Raw genomic sequence first — 21700 nt, forward strand, 5'->3', positions numbered from 1 at the left:
ATAGAAACATTTATAAAAATCCTCGCCTTACAAAATGTCAGAGTAGTGTTGAGAATACACTGAGAATAAAAGTTATAATAATACAGTCGAACCTCAGCTCCCAAACGCTTTGGGAGTCGAACGTTCCGGCTTCCAAACGATCAAAAACCAGAAGTTTTTCTTTTGGGAGCCGAACGTCGGATGGGGCTTCCGAGGCTTCCGATTGGCTGCAGCAGATTCCTGCAGCCAATCAGAAGCCGTGCTTTGGAAGTCGGAACGTTTCAGAAGCTGAACGGACTTCCGGAACGGATTCTGTTCGACTTCCAAGGTACCACTGTAATACAGCACCAAAAGATGACCAGTTGAGCACTGAAACAGTTGTTGCAAGCCAAACTTAACGTTTAAATGGAAAAACAATACCCTTTCTCCTATTCCAGTAGTCCTCAGAGCTCTCCTTCTCACACACCAACAAGGCATGGGCGCAACACAGTCTGTGGTGGAAGAGGAAGGAACCCAGATTTCTTGATGGAAATACAGTTAAGTAAGGTAAGAATAACTGAAATGGCGACAGTTGTTCTTTATTGCTGGGAAGTTCTCTACAACTGATGGGGACTGTATTTGCCCATTTGTTTGGCATGCATAGGATATGAAGCATTACAGAAATACAGAGGCATTGTGACCTTTTCCTCAGGCTCTAAAATCTGAGGAGCTTTTTGTGAGCCATAGCAGTATATACTTGGACCTTTTGAACTTAGAAAGGGCAGAGAGTGGAATGGCCATAGCTGGTGAATGGGCCACAGCTGGAAACAGGCACTCCTTGCCACTGAAGCCACCCGAACTTATAAGTGACAACTCTGTATCAAGAAGCATTGCAAATGCTACAGGGGGCGGGTCTTAATAGAGTTCTTGCCTTTTGCCTTTCCTGGTTATAAGGTCAAATTCCAGCATGAGGTATATCCATCTGGCGAAGCAGAATGTGAGGTCAACCTGCTGGAGCAACCCGTGTCTCGTCAAGTGTTTGTGGTTCAAGATCTTGAGATCAGAGATCGCTTGGCTACATCACAGATGAATAAATTTCTCTACCTCTACTGCAGTAAGGAGATGCCTAGGAAGGCACATTCTAATATGGTAAGGCCGTGTAACAACTTGCTAAATGTGGAAATGATGGGGCTGAGAATAGATGCGGTGTCCACATGCAGCGTAGAAGTATGTGTTCCACTAAAGTTGTGTCTGAGCTCCACTGGGACTTGAGAAACAGTCCATAAAAATTCACATACACAATGGCTACAACTTTTACTGCATGCTGCATTGAATTAGAGTGACAGCAATTTTGACACAAGTTCAAAACACCCAGTAATAAACATATCAATAATGATTCTGCTGTAAAGATTCTGTATCTTTTATATATGCTCTCAGAGTAATTCACAAATATACGTTCATTTTTATTCAGCTTTTCTTTCTCTCTTCACTTGTTACTTCAGTTGACGGTCAAAGCTTTGCATGTTCGTCCAGAGTCGGGCAGATCGCCCCAGGAGTGTTGTTTGCGAGTGTCATTAATGCCACTTCGTCTCAACATTGACCAGGTTGGTTTAGCAAGCAACACTTCTTAGGAATATATATATATATATATAGAATTTATGCAGTGTAACGATTCCTTAATCACTCGTTCCTGTAATCTGTTGTAAACATTTTGTGGGTGTGAATTGCAAAGTTGTGATTTGATTAAGTTTGCAACTATAGTTGTGCAAAGTTGCCGTTTTTGCATAAGTAACTTGCTTCGGTGGAAGAAAGAGAACCATTTATGAAGTACAGATGGTTGTTGTTGCTATTTATTGAATTTATTGGTTGTTTTCTCTTGCCAAAGGTAACCCAAAACAACATATAGCCAAAATGTTTTTGTTAATCATTGGAGAAAATCTCATAATCATGGTGGGCAGGGTATTTATGGATGGAAGTTCCTCCAGTGATGTATGTTCAGTGTGTATTTTTGCGCCTTGTGCACAGTGTATCTTTGCACCTGCTTGTGTGGTCCACTCACTGACAGGCAGTAAGGATCTTTTGCCTTCATTGCAACAGTGCTTCTAGATGCAGCACTTTTCTTTTCCTCAATATGAATGGAAAGCATAGGAGAAAGTAAAAGGGGCTCATGGGAAACCACTGCAACTCAACCTAACCCTTCCACTCATGGAGCCAGTATCTGCTTGAGGGCCTGTTTTGCTGTTTCTCAACTTGCCTGGCTGGCAGCTAATTTACTCTCACCCATAGATGTTGATGGGAGCCATTGAGAATTGAGCCAGCCTGTGTCAGAATCATCCATTCCTTTTCTCTGCATTCCCCTTTTTATCATGGCTGGCTTATTATAGGCATGTGTGATATATATAAAAATGCGAAAACACTTTCTCTTATCCCTTCCTTCTGTTGAACTCAAAGAAGTGTCTTAACAGGGATGGTCAAGCTGTGTCTATCCTGATGTTGCTGAACTACAACTCCCATCAGTCACAGGCAGCATAGCCAATCACCCAAAGGTAATGGGAGTTGTATTTCAGTAACATCTGGAGGGCCACAGTTTATCCACCCCTGGTATATAAGGCAGTTTCACTTGTTTGTGATTTATATGCTACTTTTATGTTTCAGGATGCCCTGTTTTTCTTGAAGGATTTTTTCACTAGCCTGTCTACAGAAGTAGAAGTCCTAATGACTCCAGATCCCGAGGGTAAATAATTTGTCCTTTTTTTTTGTATTGAATTCATAGAAATATATACATGGGCAGCAGAGCTACAAACAGATAACTCTTTCATTGGCAGGCAGCCTTAGATTTCAGCATTCATTTATTTATCTGTTTGCAGTTAAGAAGCCTCCTGGTGCAGAAGTGACATGTACCTTGCCCAGGCACCACAGCAGTTTCAAAGAGCCAAGTCCAGTCATTTCTTTCTCCTTACACAAGCGAGTGAGCCAGAACGGAAGTGTTGATTCTGTGGATATGCTCAACGGGGATGACCATAATTTTGCACACGAAGAGGCACCATTCAGTGACCAGCCAATCTTTTTCAGGTACCTTGAGAGGTAGATCACAGGTGGCTTCAGGAGTTGTTGGACTCCGGCTCCCATCAGCCACAGCATGCATGACCAATGGGCAATAATGATGGGAGCTGTAGTTGAGCAACATCTGGAGGGCCACAGATTCCCCCCTACCACCACCTTAGATCCATGAGATGCTCTAGTCTAGAGAAGTTACAGTTACCTCTTATTTCACTCATTTGGTAAACTCTTAATTTCTGCAGTCCAGAAGCATCCATTTTATAATCAGTGGACTTCTTCCATCTGTAGCCCCAGTCCAGAGCCCTATATGTGTAGCAAAGCATATATGCATGTATATATAAGGAACCTCCTGCATATGTAAGGCTATCCATGGGAAGTGGGGTAAAGATCACGGTCCTTGCCCTGTTAATAGCATCCCTGATCTCGCCTGCATTGATAGTGAGTGATTAGTGGGTGTTAGTGGGTGAAAAAGAGAGAAGTGGGAAGACTGTGTGTGCGCATGTAAATGCACCTGCATGTAAGGGGGTAGTTGTTTGTCTTTGTGCCTTCTGTGTAAGGTTGGGAAGGATGTGTGTATTAAAGAAACACTCATTAGCGCAAAAAGGGGTGCGGGGGATTTCAGCCTAAGCCACACTCACTACTGAGTCTGGTCCCATCCACTGGAAAGTAGCTCCTGGGGGTAAAAAGGTTGCTCACCTGATGTTTAAGCTCATCATATTCATACTTCCCCCACAGTGTATATTATGTGACTGTTTTCATCTGATGCTAAACTAAAAAGATAGTAGGAAATACAAGTTTCCTTCACAGGACCAAGCCTTGCTTGCATCTAGTGCCGTTGTACCTTGGAAGTCGAACAGAATCGTTTTCGGAAGTTTGTTCGACTTCCAAAACGTTCAGAAACCAAAGCACGGCTTCTGATTGGCTGCAGAAAGCTCCTGCAGCCAATCGGAAGCCTCAGAAGCCCTGTTGGACGTTTGGCTTCCAAAAAAACGTTCAGAAACCAGAACATTCACTTCCGGTTTTCAGTCATTCGGGAGCCAAACGTTCAGCAACTAAGTCATTCAATATCCAAGGTATGACTGTATTCTTAAAATTGCTGCACGGTAGAACTGCACTTTAATTTTCCTAAAGGTGACTTTTCTGAGTATAAACATTATCAAAAAGAATAGAAGTATGAGACTGGATCTTGTGAGATTAAGATGACCAGTAGGTCTGGCAACTTTTAAATCCCCTAGAAAGTTGGGGATTTAGCAAATTTAGTGATCCTAACAAAAAATATGGAGCCCAGGGATGTTAGTTTTACTTTATACCATCTTAGGCTTTATCTGTTGATCCCAATCTTCCAACTGTGTTTTTGTTTCTGTGTAGCATGTTATCAACGTATTTTTCCTTTTAGAGAATTTCGATTTACATCAGAAGTTCCAATACGTCTTGATTACCATGGCAAGCATGTTTCTATGGATCAGGTTTGTTGACTTTTGTTGATAAAATTAGCCTTTTGGAGTGTCACATTCAGTAGTTCTTTATTTTGGAAAGATGATACATTTATGCTCAAAATCTTCAAATAAATCAAAAGATTGCTAAACTTACGGTCTTGCAAATAAGTCCAGAAGAGCTGGTAGCCTGCAAAGATTCTTACCAGTCCATTTATGGTTTAAAAGAAAAAATCACCAACTTTCTGCTTTGTCACCTGGAGGAAATTCTTGTTCACTGCAGGCAACTTGCATTAAAGTTTAACTTTCATTAAAGCAGCCAGAACCCAATATGCCATCAAATTTCAGATGGCATTCTGCAGTAGGTAGTAGTGAAAAACCTTTTGGTAAAACTTACATACCTAATTGCAAAACAGGCATAATTTCATTGGTGGCCCCTCATAGTGATGGCTGTGGAATACTTACTCTAGGAAAGCTAAAGTTGTCCTTTCAGTGCCAGGCCTAGACTGCCTTTGTTCTCCCAGGCCATTTAAGATCATGTACTTTAGTCCCTGTTGTTATGGTTGGGGGCTTCTAACCTCCTGTAACTTGATGGTGATGCCAGCTTCTATTCTTTTGGTTGTATTTTATTCCATTTTTATTATATTTTGTGTTTGACTTTTGTGCCAATCGACTTTGTGAAGCTTATTTTGAATTCTTATTCTAGCATTTCCTTTGCTTTTCTGTACAACACCCAGGGACTTTATTTTGGGAGGCAACTTATAAATACAGTTAATTTAGTAAAGAAATGATGAAAAGCAGTCAAGAAGACTTTGGTGTTTATTTGCTGCTTATGAACTGTTTGACCCTTTGAACTTTCAGGGTACATTAGCTGGGATTCTGATTGGGCTTGCTCAGTTAAACTGCTCAGAATTGAAACTGAAGAGGCTTTGCTATAGACATGGGTAAGTTTATCCAGTTGTTCTAATGGAGTTGCTGTCTGTTAGGCTGTCCGTTCTAGGAAAACCAACACCGAGCATTGTAATGGTGGGTGGAATTCAGCTTTGCACTCTTCCAATGGTTCTATGTGTACAAGCATTACAACTTGCCATACAGAACTATCCCCACTCGTCTCCCCCTGTGCACCGTTCTGCGGGTTCTCTTGAAACCACTAAGACAATTTGGGGGGGGTGCACAGAGGGAGGGAAGCAAGAGGGCGGAGGTCCTTGCGCAGAACTTCTGCTGACGGGGCTGGTGAGGTGACTCCTGCCCTGTGTTTGCTGTGAAGGAAAGACAAACAAAACAATTTCACTAGTTCAAGCACATTGGGCTGCAAAGCTGAACTTTTCCTCCCTCTCCTGTCTCTGTGAAACCCCTGTGTGCCCCCTAAATTGCCCCAGAGAACTGGGGGAACCCCAAAACATATTTAGAGGTGCACATGGAGAGGGAAGGAAGTTTTGTAGTGCAGCCAACGGTGCTTGCTCTAGCAGAACTGTTTGGTTGGTAACTGGCCAAAGTAATTCACAGATCTTAATAGCAAAAAGTGATGTAGTCTCTCCATCATACCTTCCTATCATTCTTTAGGTAACAAAATGTTACTTTTGTACGCACACAGGTTGCTAGGTGTGGATAAGCTTTTCTCTTACGCCATCTCAGAATGGATTAACGACATCAAGAAAAACCAACTACCAGGTATTCTAGGAGGAGTCGGGCCAATGCATTCATTAGTTCAATTAGGTACGTTCCTGCAGTATTTTTTAAGCCTCTCTGTTTTTTTATTCTATGTGCATGCATTCATATGAATGAATATTTTTCCTGAGCGATTATCCATGGCATGCTATCTTTAATTACAGTGCAGGGTCTAAAAGACTTGGTGTGGTTACCAATAGAACAATACCGAAAAGACGGCCGCATTGTAAGAGGCTTTCAGAGAGGTGCAGCTTCTTTTGGTACATCTACTGCAATGGCAGCGTTGGAACTGACAAACAGAATGGTTCAGACCATACAGGTATGTTTTCCCTTTATCAATGGGGAAGGAAAGGAAAGGAAGCCTAATCTTATTTGAAGCAAACAAGATTTTGGGAAATGGTTTCAGAAGTCAACTAAAGCCTACAATTACATAGGCAACTGAGATCTCTCTTGTTTCATCCTTAATTAAGAGGAGGGAAGGTGTGGCCTGTGATGTTTCTGTAACTTGGTATTTGGAGTAGCATTTTAAAGAGTTAGGCATGAATGCTGAAATCTGAACACTGGGTTTTTTTTCTTTTGGAAGTCTTGTCTATTTATTGCTGGCAAAATATCTGTAGAGGCAGCAGGCATTGTATGAGAGAGGAGGGGTTATATACTGTAAGGAGACTGTGGGGATGTGTATTTCAGCTCTCCGTGGGAATCATGTCAGCAGAGCCCAGGTAGAGTAGGGTTGGAAATGAAATACTGATTTTATCCACACCACAGTAATACCCCCAAGAAATATTATATCCCTACAGAAGTGAATGTCAATAATTAACTTAGTTGGGAGAAAATGAAGGTGTACTCTAATTGGTCCCTTTGAATGCCATAATTTGCTCTTTTTTGGACCATGCCCTAGTGTATGTTGGGAACCGGCAGGGGTGGATAGATAGATTACAAGGAGCTCTGGGAGATGAGATTGTATTCTTAATATTTAGCATTGGCTTGTGTTTTTAAAAGCTAGGAGGCTTATCATAATGTACAGATAATTTGATATTATGGCCATATCTAGGTTTTTACTGGCTCACCACACGTGGTAAGAGAATGCGTTTTTTATTTATTTATTGAAACTGATATTTAGGCAGCTGCAGAAACAGCTTATGACATGGTTTCCCCTGGGCCTAGTTTAATTGAGACAAAGAAGATCAAACGACTTTCTCGCTACCGCCTGGCTCATCAGCCTGTGGACCTTCGTGAAGGTGTGGCCAAAGCATACAGCGTTGTAAAAGAGGTAAGGAGCGTTATCCTTGCCTTCTGGCCATCTGCATTGCATTCCAGAGGCAGGGAGAGATGCCTCCGGAATGGGTATTGAGCGCCATTTTTAGGATATTCCTATGGCTTTAATGAGGCTATATATCCTTCATTTTTCTGCACAATAATTTTGTTTCTCCTTAGGGGAGTGGTATTTTCTCCATGTTGGTTTCTCAAGTGGACACCCAAGAGAGGGTTGCAGTTGCTTGGTATCTGTGGAATGTGGCATTTCAGCTGCCCTTTGTGGCGTGCTGGAACCCCTAACCACTGCTGGCTCTGATTGCTCTGTCGTTGGTTTCTTTCCAATGACTAGGAACAGATTTAAATCCATGCTTGACATTTTGTTTCTCTGCCCAATGTGCGGCCCAGCAGGCCACACACTGCATTTCACCCCTGGTTGTATCCACTCGCTTTGAAACCAGCTTCTGGAGCTTAGTCGACTCACGTGGGCATCAAGCTACTTAGCCAGTGTGGGTCTGCAAGAACTGAATTCAACGTTTTGCTGCTCTGTGGGAAGGGCTTCCCTGTTTCATTGCGGAGAATAATGGGATGTAATTGAGAGGGATTCTGGGGCTTATAAAGACTGATGACCCAACCCACCGCCCCCCCTCCCCCAAGCAGTTTACTTCACTAAAGGGAGATGTTGCAGTTCTTAACACTCTTTTTTGTGTGTCTGGGACTCTCTTAAGGGGATTACAGATACGGCGCATACCATCTATGAAACTGCTGCTCGAGAACATGAGAACAGAGGAGTCACTGGAGCGGTGGGAGGTGTCCTCCGCCAGATCCCGCCAACTGTGGTGAAACCTCTCATAATGGCAACGGAGGCAACGTCAAATGTGTTGGGCGGCATGAGAAACCAAATCAGGCCCGACGTGCGTCAGGAAGAGTCCCAGAAGTGGCGCCTTGGAGAGGACTGATAGCTTTAAAAGCGTGTTTGACGTACAGACACTGGGAAACTGGAAGCATAAATCGTTTATCCTCATGGCAGCTTTAGATGGGACGTATCCTTTTACTATGCTTATCTCAGGAACACAAGAGATTGGAAAGCAATTTGATGGCAAAACCTGAAAGCAAGTTTGGTCAGTGCCAAATGGAGTGGCACCTTCAAAAAAAAATTTGCGGCCAAATCCAGGAAAATGCTGGCTTTAGACTGGGCGCTATGTCCTCCTTGGTATCTTGATATTTGTTGTTGGCAGGGTATTTTTGTCCTTCTTTTGAAGAAACCACACTTTCCATACTTATCAGTCTACATGTATATAGAGGGCTTCCCCAACCATGGTTGAAATATGTTTAAAAAAGCAAAGGGTTACATTAGTGCCCTTCTGTAACAGGGTTGATGTCTGGCGTGAGACATGGACACTACAGGATACTAAAAGGAAAAGGGGATTTCAATTATTTTGCTAATTGTGAGTGTCTCACATGTGGCACTTAGCAACAAGGACAATCTGTCTTGATGCCTGGTCAGAAAATTGTTTTCAGACAACTGTGGACACTAATTGTTTCCCCTTCATAATGAATTCCTCCTTTTGTGGAGATTTGAGCAATCTGAATGTTGCAGACATGTTCTGTTGTGTTGCACTTTAAAGAATTTTGCCTGTATATTGCCTTTTTAAAATAGTTGTTAATAAATGTGCATTTTGTCCTTACGTAGTTTTAAAACTTATGCAAATCACTTAAAGGGGCAGAACACTACAAGATCACCAATGACATTAAAAATGGATTGCAATGCTTGCAGTTATTCAGATTGCTGCATAGGAGAAAGGGGGCTAGTGAGCGGTTGGTTCTGAATACACACAGAGACAATACAGTTTGTGGGGAAAGGTGTCTTGTGAAAGGAATATTGGGACTTGTATATGTTGACATGAGTTCATCATTCAGTTTAAATGCTATGCAAGTTACATCTTGGTAGTCATTTTTTCCAGTTTTCACAGCAAAGTTATTTAAAACTTGTTCAGATATCAGAATATTTTTTGATTGATTTGACAAGCTGCTGTTCTACTGTGATCCTAATTTTCTTAATTGATTCCAAATTTGTGTACACTTTTTCATTGGAAACAGAGCTCAGAAATATTGTGCCCTGAGAAGGGTATGCAGATTCATATTAAGCTTCTTTCTGACACACAGTGGCAACTGCAGTTTCTTCAAAATAAACTCTGTATTTTGGTGTTCTTCATGGAGACATTCAGCAATGAAATAAATTGCTGTCATTTAAAAGCTGCTTTCTTAACATAGTTTAGAAGCAATGTATACATTTGAATAAAGGTCCTCTGGGCAGAGGTAGCCAGCTAGTGTTTGAGTGAATGAGTGAGATATTTGGAGATAGATGCTAATAGAGCAAAGAACAACCACCAGTAAGCTAATCAGTAACATTACAATCAGCTGTCTCTAAATCAGGGGTAGGAAATCTTTGACCCTCCAGATATTTTGGTTCCTCACCCCTGCTCTAGTGCACAAGGGAAATTGCAATCTGCCCCACCCTTCTGAGGCTAGTATTTTTATTTCTGACATTGGCCTACAAGTGTTTAAAGCATTCATTCCTCATCTTTCTTTCCTTTGGGATACCGTGGCCAATATAACAGCCACGGCTTCCTGCAGTATTTTCCCCTGCATTCATGGCTCTGTATGCATGCCATTTGACACTATGACCCTGGATTATTTATTTTTGGTTCAAAATATTGCCCATCCCTAACCTAAGATACTTAAGAACTTCACCAAGCTATTAGGATGGATGTTCTGGGCACCTTGTCTAACAGCACTTAATGCAAAGTAATCTTTCTCCACTTCACATTGCTGATTGCTATGTTAACATGATGACAATGAGTTGAGAAGAAGTAAAGTCAATACATTTACTGATGTCCTGGGAATAAACACAGTTTCACTTGTCCTGAGTGCACTGTTGGCAGTATTTTGCAGCTTAAAGAATGGTAGTAATTGATATAGATGGCTGGACCTAGAACAACTTAAAGATTAGACCCACAGTGCATAAGAAGAATCAGACTGCCTGCTTTGTTGGGAGTACTTCCATTAACAAGCAGACATTACTACGAAGGACTTAAATCAAAATGCTAATCAATATTTATTGCAGAAATAGCATGTTGGTGTGTTGCTGCCTTTTTTGCAAAACAAATTCAATACCTTGCTATGGCAAATACACTTATCACAATACACAAAGCGCAAGAGGCTGAACAATAATAACTGTAAACATTTTATTGTCTATACCGTACATATGAACTGTATATATTGCACATACTGGGCTAGACCTTTACGTTAGGAAATAACCAATAAAATGTTTACGGTTATTATTATTCAGCCTGTTGCGCTTTGTGTATTGTGATGCCTTTTTTGCAAAGGCAAAGCAATGCTGTTTCTTATTTGCCAGTTTCCCTTTAGGTCATAGGTAGGCAAACTAAGGCCCGGGGGCCGGATCCGGCCCAGTCACCTTCCAAATCCGGCCCTCAGATGGTTCAGGAATCAGTGTGTTTTTACATGAGTAGAATGTGTCCTTTTATTTAAAATGCATCTCTGGGTTATCTGTGGGGCATAGGGATTTGTTCATTCCCCCCCCAAAAAAATAGTCTGGCCCCCCACAAGGTCTAAGGGACAGGGACTGGCCCCCCGGCTGAAAAAGTTTGCTGACCCTTGCAGGTGCTTTATCTGCTCTTCCATCACATGCACCGAAGATAAAGGAACAGTGGCACTTACAGGCTTCTCGTGCAGTAAACAGGCAGATCAAATCATCCCGTCATAAACCTACTTTAACATGTCCAGCCAATAAGAATACCCCACATTTCTCAATACAGTGCTGTGCAGAAAAGGCAAAAGAAGATGCATTAATCTATGCTGGCTGTAAAGTACACATTTTAAATAAGTGGTGCCACTTGGTCTAGATCTGCCCTTAATCTCTTGACTGTGTGACACAAATGGTCAAATGCAGAAGAACCATGGTTGAAACCGAATTTGTGCTGATTCAACTCGATAAGCTTTCCATCGGAGCTCCGTTGTTAGCCTCTAGCCAACTGTGCCAAAGTCTTCGTGGTAGTCTAATGTCTGCAAGATGAGAAGGAAAACTGGTAATGAGTCAATGAGATTTTAGCATGGTAATGGCCCACTGGGTGCTGATCTAGGTGTAGAAACAAATTTTGAACCAACTTTTGAAAACTTCTCTAGAGGAAAAGAAGCTACAAGCAAGCCCTTGCATTTAGATCCCAATGCAGCTGGTTTGGAGTGGTTAACTCGTGCAACCATTGTTGTGTATTCAGTGTCCTGATTCAGGCAGGTTGCAATACGTGTCTACGCCCTTCTGACAGATGCTGATCACAGCTGATACCCTGTCTGTTTCCCTTGGATCAACAGAAGGAAGTGTCAAGAACCAAATTACTAACGTTTTGCAACTTGCTACTTTGCAGAAGGCAAGGTGTTCTATGTCGGTGTAAAATAATATGTACAATTTAACCTAGTTGCTTCACATAGATGATCTGTGAGAGCGTCTGTTTCGCAATGGCAGAGGAACATAGGAAGCTGCCTCATACCAAGTCCATCTAGCTTTCAAAGAGTGGAGATGCCAATAACTGGGACCTTCTGCATTCAAAGCAGATGTCCTTTTGCTGAGCTATGGCTCTTCTCCAATGAGTTCACATCAAAAGTCTTGCACAGTCGTCCCAGTTTTGCTCAGGCATCGTTTGCACACAGTTGTGGTATCCTGTGAACATGCTTTCCTAGCTAGAAATCCCACTTTTCCTTCTAAAACCCAACTGCCACCACAGTCTTCCTTGACTATGAGAAAGGTGGCACAGAAAAGGTTTCCCTTTGGCTTGCAGGGCTGGTAGAATGGGTTACGGCGCCACATTCAGCTCAAGGCAGGAATTAACACTTTGAAAGTGGGCCACTATCATGACGCTCTAGTTTGCTTCCTGCCTTTGACACTTTCAGTCAACCATCCCTTCAGCTTCTTCAACTACCGTACTTCTCAGGCTAGCTCTTTGCTATTTTCCCTCCCTCTCTGCGCCATATGCTATCTTGCTTGCCTGTCCCTAACGCTTTTCTGTGAGCTGGTGTTCTTTTGATTTTGGGTTAATAATACGTCGCATTCACCACCAATTAGTGAACTTTATAAACCGTAAGTTGCATCCTTGAAGCTCCATATATCAGCAGCAGCAGATGTAAAAGTAGCCGAATCTCTTGGAAATGGACTTGAGCTAGACAGCCTGCCAATGGGACACCTCATTCTTTTTCTACGTACTGTATTTGTAAAATAGCAAGACACGGTTAATTTAGTAGAAATCTGTTTTACATGTGAAACATGCCAGGCCTCGTAGCAATAGAGTATTTTTCGACAGTGACAAACATGCGGGTATGCGTTCTCTTGGATTGCTGTTGTTTATAATCTTGCCTCGTCCATCGCCAGCCTTCTACAGCTTATGATTCTGACAGGAAATGGAACTTTTTGCAAATGCTGGTTTGTGTTTACATTTTGAAATCAAGTTGAACTCATTAGTACACATGTACTTCACTTTGTCTGGTATAATTTTGTATATAGCCTGATATTGTAAAAAAATAAATGCAAAACCAAACTGTAGAATCATATGAAAACTAGAAGCTACTCTGGAAGAGAGCTGCTGTAGTCCTTTTCCCTCTTTTTCTTTTTTCCTTATTTGGCTTCAAACACTGTAGTTCCCCCCACTCCCAGCTATGCTTCCAGCATAGTTTCTTGGTACCATTTTTGATGTATATCGACTAGTAAAGGCCTTCCACAAATATGGTGTTCTGTTCGATGCAATTAATTCATGATTTTTGTCAGCTGCTGTCATCAAAATAAACAGTCTAAACTGATGTTTTGTGTGGGTTTTCTTGTGTCGACTTATCATTGCAACTGTAAAAAGGTCTGATGCACATGGCCAATCTCCCCCCCCCCCTTTGGTAGCGTCCAAATCAGCAGGAATGCTACAATTATATGATAAGGAAACCAAAACCAGCCCTTTGACTCTTAGCAAAAGTCACCCCAAATACCAGATTCCCTAATAATAATAATAATAATAATAATAATAATAATAATAATAATTAATAATAATAAATTTTATTTATATCCCGCCCTCCCCAGCCGAAGCCGGGCTCAGGGTGGCTAACAACAATAAAACAGTACAACAGTACAACACAACACAACACTCTAAAATCATTCATTATAAAATTAATTCAAATCAAGCCACTGGCAACCATTGGGCCAGAGCTCTGCGAAGATTGCCGAGGGAGGGAGTCAGGCTGTGCCCTGGCCAAAGGCCTGGTGGAACAGCTCTGTCTTGCAGGCCCTGCAGAAAGATGTCAAGTCCTGCAGGGCCCTAGTCTCTTGTGACAGAGCGTTCCACCAGATCGGAGCCACAGCCGAAAAAGCCCTGGCTCTAGTTGAGGCCAGCCTAACCTCTCTGTGGCCTGGGACCTTCAAGATGTTTTTATTTGAAGACCGTAAGTTTCTCAGTGGGGCATACCAGGAGAGGCGGTCCCGTAGGTACGAGGGTCCTAGGCCGTATAGAGCTTTAAAGGTTAAAACCAGCACCTTAAACCTGATCCTGTACTCCACCGGGAGCCAGTGCAGCTGGTATAGCACCAGGTGAATGTGATCTCGCAGCGAGGACCCCGTAAGAAGTCTCGCTGCAGCATTCTGGTTTTTTTTATTATAAATATTTATTAAAGTTTCCACAATATTACATAATGAAAAAGAAAAAAGAGAGGGGTTGGTGCGCACTGACCCCTCTCGCTCTCCAGGCTTCAGGAGAGCCCCAGCGCCAGCCCCACAAGGTCGGGGAACAGAGGGAGGCGGAACGCCGCCATCCCGCTGTCTCCCGAAGTGGTTTGGAGGCTGACGGCGGGGAGAAGAGCGCTTCTCCCCGCTGCCTGTCCCCGGACCTGATCGCAAGGCGGGCGGGGGGGGGGGAGAAGAGCGCTTCTCCCCGCTGCCTGCCCCACCACTCCGGGGACAGCAGGGAGACGTGCTGCGTCTCCCTGCTGTCCCCGGACCTGATCGCAAGGCGGGGGGGGGGAGAAGAGCGCTTCTCCCCGCTGCCTGCCCCACCACTCCGGGGACAGCAGGGAGACGTGCTGCGTCTCCTTGCTGTCCCCGGACCTGATCGCAAGGCGGGCGGCAGGGAGAAGAGCGCTTCTCCCCGCTGCCTGCCCCACAAGCGCCTGGGGGAAAAATATTTTTCCCCCCTTTATTTCCCCCCAAAAAACTTGATGCGTCCTATGGGCCGGTGCGTCCTATGGGGCGAAAAATACGGTACTTGTTTCCCGGACCTCCTCATACCTCCCTTTTTTGTATTCCAGTTCAATTTATTAGTTCAGCAATTTCTTTCCCTCCTTATTTTATCCTAATCTTTAATCTTAATATATTATAACATTCAATTTTTACCTGTTAAAAATCCAATTTTTTCATATTCTTTTATACCATTACAGCTAGAAACCACTTAACTTCAATCCAACATCATTCTAACATTCATTAATTTTGCAATATTTCTGTAAATAGTCTTTAAATTTCTTCCACCGACTCTTCTTCCTGGTCTCGGATTCTGCCAGTCATTTCCGCCAATTCCATGTAATCCATCATTTTTCATCTTCCATTCTTCCAGAGTGGGTAGTTCTTGTGTCTTCCAATACTTTGCAATAAGTATTCTTGCTGCTGTTGTAGCGTACATAAAGAAAGTTCTGTCCTTCTTTAACACCGATTGGCCGACTATGCCCAGGAGAAAGGCCTCTGGTTTCTTCAAGAAGGTATATTTAAATACCTTTTTTAATTCATTATAAATCATCTCCCAGAAAGTCTTAATCCTTGGGCACGTCCCCCATAGGTGAAAGAATGTACCTTAACTTTCCTTACATTTCCAACATTTATTATCGGGCAAATGGTAGATTTTTGCAAGCTTGACTGGGGTCATGTACCACCTGTATATCATTTTCATAATATTCTCTCTTAAGGCATTACATGCCATAAACTTCATACCTGTGGTCCATAACTGTTCCCAGTCAGCCATCATTATGTTATATCCAACATCTTGTGCCCATTTAATCATAGCAGATTTTACCGTTTCATCCTGAGTATTCCATTTCAACAGCAAGTTATACATCTTTGACAAAATCTTAGTTTTGGGTTCTAACAATTCTGTTTCTAATTTTGATTTTTCCACCTGGAAGCCGATTTTCTTGTCCAAATTGTATGCCTCTATTATCTGATAATAATGAGGCCAGTCTCGCACTTTGTTTTTTAGTTTTTCAAAACTCTGCAATTTCAGTCTATCTCCATCCTGTTCCAAAATTTCCCAATATTTCGGCCATTTGACCTCCATATTGAGCTTTTTCTGAGCTTTCGCTTCCATCGGTGACAGCCACCTTGGAGTTTTATTTTCTAATAAGTCCTTCTATCTTATCCAAACATTAAACAATGCTTTCCTGACAATATGGTTTTTAAATGCTTTATGTGCTTTGACCTTATCATACCACAGATATGCATGCCATCCAAATACGCTGTTAAAACCTTCTAAATCCAAAATGTCAGTGTTTTCAAGAAGCAGCCATTCTTTCAGCCAGCAAAAAGTTGCTGATTCATAGTAAAGTTTAAAGTCTGGCAGGGCAAATCCACCTCTTTCCTTTGCATCTGTTAATATTTTAAATTTTATTCTAGGCTTCTTGCCCTGCCAGACAAATCTAGAAATATCTCTCTGCCACCTCTTGAAACAGACCATTTTGTCCACAATTTGCAATGTTTGAAACAAAAACAACATTCTAGGCAATACATTCATTTTTACCGCAGCAATACGACCCAGCAGTGAAAGCTTCAAATTTGACCAAATTTCTAAATCTTTTTTCACTTCAGCCCAGCATTTTTCATAGTTATCTTTAAATAAATTCCCATTTTTTGCTGTCATGTTAATCCCCAGGTATTTAACTTTCTTAACCACTGTTAAACCTGTCTCATTCTGAAACCTCTCTCTCTCCTCGCTGCAGCATTCTGCACCCACTGGAGTTTCTGGGTCAGTCTCAAGGGCAGCCCCACGTAGAGGGAGTTACAATAATCCAGTCTGGAGGTGACCGTCGTGTGGATCACAGTGGCTAGGTCAGGGCGAGAGAGATAAGGAGCCAACTGCTTAGCTTGGTGGAGATGGAAAAATGCCGCCTTTGTTATAGCTGCAATCTGCGCCTCCATGGAAAGTGAGGTGTCGAAGATTACACCCAAACTCTTAACGGACAGTGCTGGCACTAATTGCGCCCCTGCAAGAGATGGGAGTTGCCCCCCCATCCCATATTGTCCCGTCCCAGCCACAGGACCTCTGTCTTCAAAGGATTTAGCTTCAATCGGCTCCCACGTAACCATCCAGCCACAGCTTCCAAACATCTGGTCAGTGTGTCTGGGGCCGAGTCAGGATGGCCATCCATCAACAGATAGAGTTGGGTGTCATCAGCATACTGATGGCAACCCAGCCCAAAACTCTGGACAAGCTGGGCGAGGGGGCGCATAAAGATGTTGAAAAGCATCGGGGAGAGTATCGCACCCTGAGGTACTCCACACACCAAGGAGTGGCGCGATGACAATTCCCCCCAAGCGCCACCCTCTGTCCCCGACCAGAGAGAAACGAGCGCAGCCATTGAAGGACTGTGCCCTGGATCCCCACGTCAGCAAGGCGGTGGTCCAGGAGTTCGTGATCGACCATGTCGAAAGCTGCTGACAGATCTAGAAGAATCAGCAGCCCCGACCCGCCTCGATCCAGCTGTCTACGAAGATCATCTGCTAGGTCAACCAGAGCCTTCTCAGTCCCGTGACCAGCGCGGAAGCCGGACTGGAATGGATCCAGAGCCGATGTTTCATCCAGAAACCCACCAAGCTGTTCAGCAACCACTCTCTCAATCACCTTACCCAGGAACGGAAGATTCGAAACCGGGCGGTAATTGTTTAGATCTAAGGGATCTAATGATGTTTTCTTGAAGAGCGGGCGCACCACTGCCTCCTTCAGTTCTGCTGGGAATGTCCCCGTGCCAAGGGACAAATTGATGATATCCCCTAGGAGGGCCCGCACCTCATCTGGAGACACTCTAATCAGCCAAGACGGGCACTGGTCGAGAGGACAGGTGGTGGGCTTTCCAGCTCGGAGGAGTCTGTCCACATCGGCTGGGGATATCCGGTTGAAGTGGTCCAATACTGGACCCAAGGACAGTCGAGGGGCCTCCAATTCCTTTATTGTATCCAAATTGGCAGGGAGGTCATGGCGGAGCAACAAGACCTTCTCCGCAAAAAAGCTCGCAAATGCCTCACAGCTTTGTGTCAAATTGTTATTTAAATTTGGCTGTCCCTCAAGGGACGTTAAAGACCTAATTATACTAAATAATTGCGCCAGGCGAGAGCTAGCGGATGTAATGGAGGCCGAGAAGTAAGACTTCTTAGCAGCCTTCACCGCCATCTCGCAGGTTTTCATAAAAGCCCTATAAGATGTTCTTGAGGCTCCATCACGGGCACCCCGCCATACTCGCTCTAGCCATCTGAGGTCCCGCTTCATTTTCTGGAGCTCCTCGGTAAACCAGGGAGCCAGGTTTCTGCAGGGTTGCAGAGGGCGCTTAGGTGCGATCTCATCGATGGCTGTCAGGAGCTGGATATTCCAGCCCTCAACAAGCTCAGTCAATGAGTCGCCAGGGGGAGCAAGGTCCCGCAAGGCTTGGCGGAATCTATCAGGGTCCATCAGCCTCTGCGGGCGAGCCCAAATCGGCTCGCCACCTAAGCAGGGTGGGGGTGGAAAGTCAATCCTGGCTTTCAGAGCGTAGTGATCAGACTATGGCACCTTCATCGAAGGAGACATGATCACATCTATACCTATGCCAAAGATCAAATCCAGCGTGTGGCCTGCTTGATGTGTGGGGCCCGAAACAAACTGGGAGAGCCCTAGTGTCGCCATGGAAGACACCAGGTCCAGAGCCTGTGAGGAGGGAGTGGCATCAGCATGGATGTTGAAGTCCCCCAATACCAATAGGTTAGGGAACTCCAAGGCCCAGCCGGCCACCGCCTCCAGTAGGCCTCACAGGGTGGCTGCTGGTGTGCTAGGTGGCCGGTACACCAGCCAGACAGCCAAGCTCTCCTCGGAGCCCCACACTAGGCCAACACATTCAATGCTGGGGATCGATGGCGATGGTAGAGCCCTGAAAGGACAATCTTCCCGGATTAATAATGCCACCCCTCCCCCCCCCGGCCCACAGTCCGCAACTGGTGGAGGACGGAGAAACCCGGGGGCGCCATCTCTTGTAAGGTAACAGTTTCCCCTTCGCGCACCCAGGTCTCCGTCACAACGTGCCCAAAAGACTAGCACAGTGCAGTATTGGCTGGATCCCACATGTGTGCCTTGGTCCATGACTGCACCATCAGATGATGACAGGAATGTGTAAACAAGACACTGTAAAACACCACTGAGTTTCCACATCACAGCTGCTAGTTATCAGTGAGAAATTAAAGTAGACATGTCTGAACCAGTTAACTGCACTCAAGCGACTGAGGTGATCACCCTTAAGTCACTTGATTTTTAAATATTTTTTTGGAGGGGGAATGCACACAACACGGGGATATCATTAACTGAGAGAGCGAAGCTTCATCGCTGTGCTTACTTATAGCCTCCCATGTCTTGCGCTTAAAAACAGGCACTGCAAATTTACACCTTTCGGGGATAACCAATTTCCATTGCCTGAAGGCAGCCATGAAAATGTTAAAGCAGTTATCCAGAGTGCTGAACTTCAGGGTAAGTTAAAGTGTGTTGACAGATACTGTTTTGGTTTTGATTATATATTTTGTGGTTTTATATTGTGGTTTTATTCTGTGAACCACCCTGAGACCTGTGGGTATTTATTAAATTTATATATGATGATGATAATAATGATGATAATAGATACTAGCCAGTGGATTAGAGTTGGGCTTTTTCTTTTACTCTCCATGAAAGCGCCCATGTACCCCAAAAGCCTTTCTTGGGGATCCTTCAGTAAAGGCCTGGGATGTGATGGGGAAATCTGTGAAAATCAGGAGATACTTTTCATTTAAACGGTGGGAGTCTACAACAAAGAGGAGTTGGTGCGTATGCCTCATTGGTGTGAGCTGACTAACTTTTGCTCGGGCAACTGATCCAAACCAAAACAATTCCTGAATTTGTATCCTGCAACTTCTTCCCCGAGAATGGGACCACCGAGGCGGCGGATTCCAACGTTATTTGTTTTTAAAAGCGTTCATGGGGGGGGGGCGCGTTTCCTCGGCATTGCAGCTTGAACTGGGCCCTGTCTGTTTGGCCTAACCCAACTGCTGTGTTGACAGGAGGCAATTGTGGTGGATTGTGTTTCCCTGCATCCCCTAGTGCCGCCCGCACAGCATTTCCTCAAGCTCCGTGTAGCATTTAATATGACGATCTGTGCTGACATCCAGAGAGTGGGCCTTCAAAGGTAATTTGCTTCAGAATCGTTCACGTCGTCATCCGAGCCGAGGTTTGTTCGCCGATGCTGCTTCTTGTGAAGTGTAAGCTCCAAACGCCTCAGAATTGCTGCAGAAGCACATTGGGGGCTGGAAGCAGAAAGACCGGTTCATTTAGCTAAAGAGCCCCACACCCCACAACCCACTTCCCTCTCTTGTCTGTGCTATTTGATCCATAGCTCAGTCACTACAGCAGGAAACTCTTAATCTCAGGGTTGTGGGTTTGAGCCCTGTGTTGGGCAAAAGATTCCTGCAGGGACCTTTCCAACTCTTCTCAATTTGCTGTTTTTTGTGGTTCTTTAATGTACAAGTTATTTTACGATGCTTTCGATACACTTCCGTAACCCACCCTGATCATGTGTACGAAAAGCAGGCTGGAAGTTCAAATAAGGAAATGAAATGAAAATACTGTACCAATCTTTGTATCCTAATTTTGAGGAGTTCTTTGTAGCTCTTGTATGTGTCTTACACAACAGTTTCCCTGTGGAATCCCTACAATTTCCACAACCCTAAAGCGGCAAAGTTTCTACAGCAAACAGCCCTCAGATCTCTGGCACCCATCATGCCGCTAAGAAACTTTGATTTCCATTTTTTCCCTTGACAGCTAATGGTTCTAGTCAGTAGAGGGCGCTCAGTAACCGTCTCACTGGCTCAAGCCTCCCTATGCTCAAACTGACTTCTGGAACCCTCTCCAACAACAATATGAAGAAACATATTAAAGTTAAATGAAAACAATCTCCATCACACAGCAGTGATAGGCATACGAAAAGCGTTAACTCTGAATCTGCAAAGGTCATGGTTGCTGAACTCATAGAATCATAGAAGGGACCCAAGGGCCATCTAGTCCAACCCCCTGCAATGCAGGAATCTCAGCTAAAGCATCCATGACAGGAGACCATCCAACCTCTGCTAAAAACCTCCAAGGTTGGAAGAAGAAGAAGAGTTTGGATTTGATACCCCGCTTTATCACTACCCTAAGGAGTCTCAAAGCGGCTAACATTCTCCTTTCCCTTCCTCCTCCACAACAAACACTCTGAGGTGAGTGGGGCTGAGAGACTTCAAAGAAGTGTGACTAGCCCAAGGTCACCCAGCGGCTGCATGTGGAGGAGCGGAGACGCGAACCCGGTTCACCAGATTACAAGTCTACTGCTCTTAACCACTACACCACACTGGCTAATCCATCACCTCTCGTGGGAGTCTGTTCCGCTGTCGAATATCTCTTGCTGTCAGAAAGTTTTTCCAAATATTTAGTCAGAATTTCCTTTCTTGTACAGTAACTTGAAGCCATTGGTTCGAGTTCTACAGAGCAGGAGAAAACAAGCATGCTCCTTCTTCCATGTGACAGCCCTTAAGATATTGGAAGATGGCTATCACATATCCTCTTTTCCAGGCTAAACGTACCCAGCTCCTTCAAGCGTTCCTTGTAAGGCTTAGTTTCCACTTTCCAGACCCTTGATCATCTTGTTCACCCTCCTCTGCACACGTTCCAGCTTGTCAATATCCTTCTTAAACTGTGGTGCCCAGAATTGGACACAGGATTCCAGGTGTGGTCTGACCAAGGCAGAATAGAGTGGTACTATTACTTCCCTTGATCTGAACTGTTGTTTGCATTTGCAGAGCAGTCCATTCCTCACTGCAGTTCCTCAAGATTGGCTTTATTCTGGTTGGAGCCTCTTCGCCTTTTCCCCTGAGTCTCTGCTTGCATTGCAACAATGCATGAGGCTGCTCATGAGTAATTCATTCTGTGAGCACTTCTTGTAGTGAGCCAGTCATTCTGTGCTTGGCATTCCTGCTGATGAACCAACCTTGTATAGAT

General features: G+C 44.0%; 1 protein-coding gene across 3 annotated transcripts in view; it reads left to right on the forward strand.

Annotated features, from left to right (window-relative positions):
- The window catches only part of ATG2B (autophagy related 2B), a 45658-nt gene extending 36600 nt beyond the window's left edge, over positions 1 to 9058 (forward strand). For all 3 annotated transcript variants that reach the window (XM_081171902.1, XM_081171900.1, XM_081171901.1), the window contains exons 32-42: positions 417 to 525; positions 913 to 1107; positions 1461 to 1562; positions 2614 to 2692; positions 2826 to 3030; positions 4415 to 4484; positions 5313 to 5395; positions 6046 to 6167; positions 6284 to 6438; positions 7240 to 7389; positions 8099 to 9058. In XM_081171902.1, the coding sequence (XP_081028028.1) occupies positions 417 to 525; positions 913 to 1107; positions 1461 to 1562; positions 2614 to 2692; positions 2826 to 3030; positions 4415 to 4484; positions 5313 to 5395; positions 6046 to 6167; positions 6284 to 6438; positions 7240 to 7389; positions 8099 to 8329 (1501 nt within the window). In that variant the 3' untranslated portion in view covers positions 8330 to 9058. The remainder of the gene's footprint in view (positions 1 to 416; positions 526 to 912; positions 1108 to 1460; positions 1563 to 2613; positions 2693 to 2825; positions 3031 to 4414; positions 4485 to 5312; positions 5396 to 6045; positions 6168 to 6283; positions 6439 to 7239; positions 7390 to 8098) is intronic.
- Positions 9059 to 21700: the final 12642 nt, after the last annotated feature.

This window comes from Podarcis bocagei, assembly GCF_964188305.1.
Source record: "Podarcis bocagei genome assembly, chromosome: 1".
In the NCBI taxonomy this organism is placed as follows: domain Eukaryota; kingdom Metazoa; phylum Chordata; class Lepidosauria; order Squamata; family Lacertidae; genus Podarcis; species Podarcis bocagei.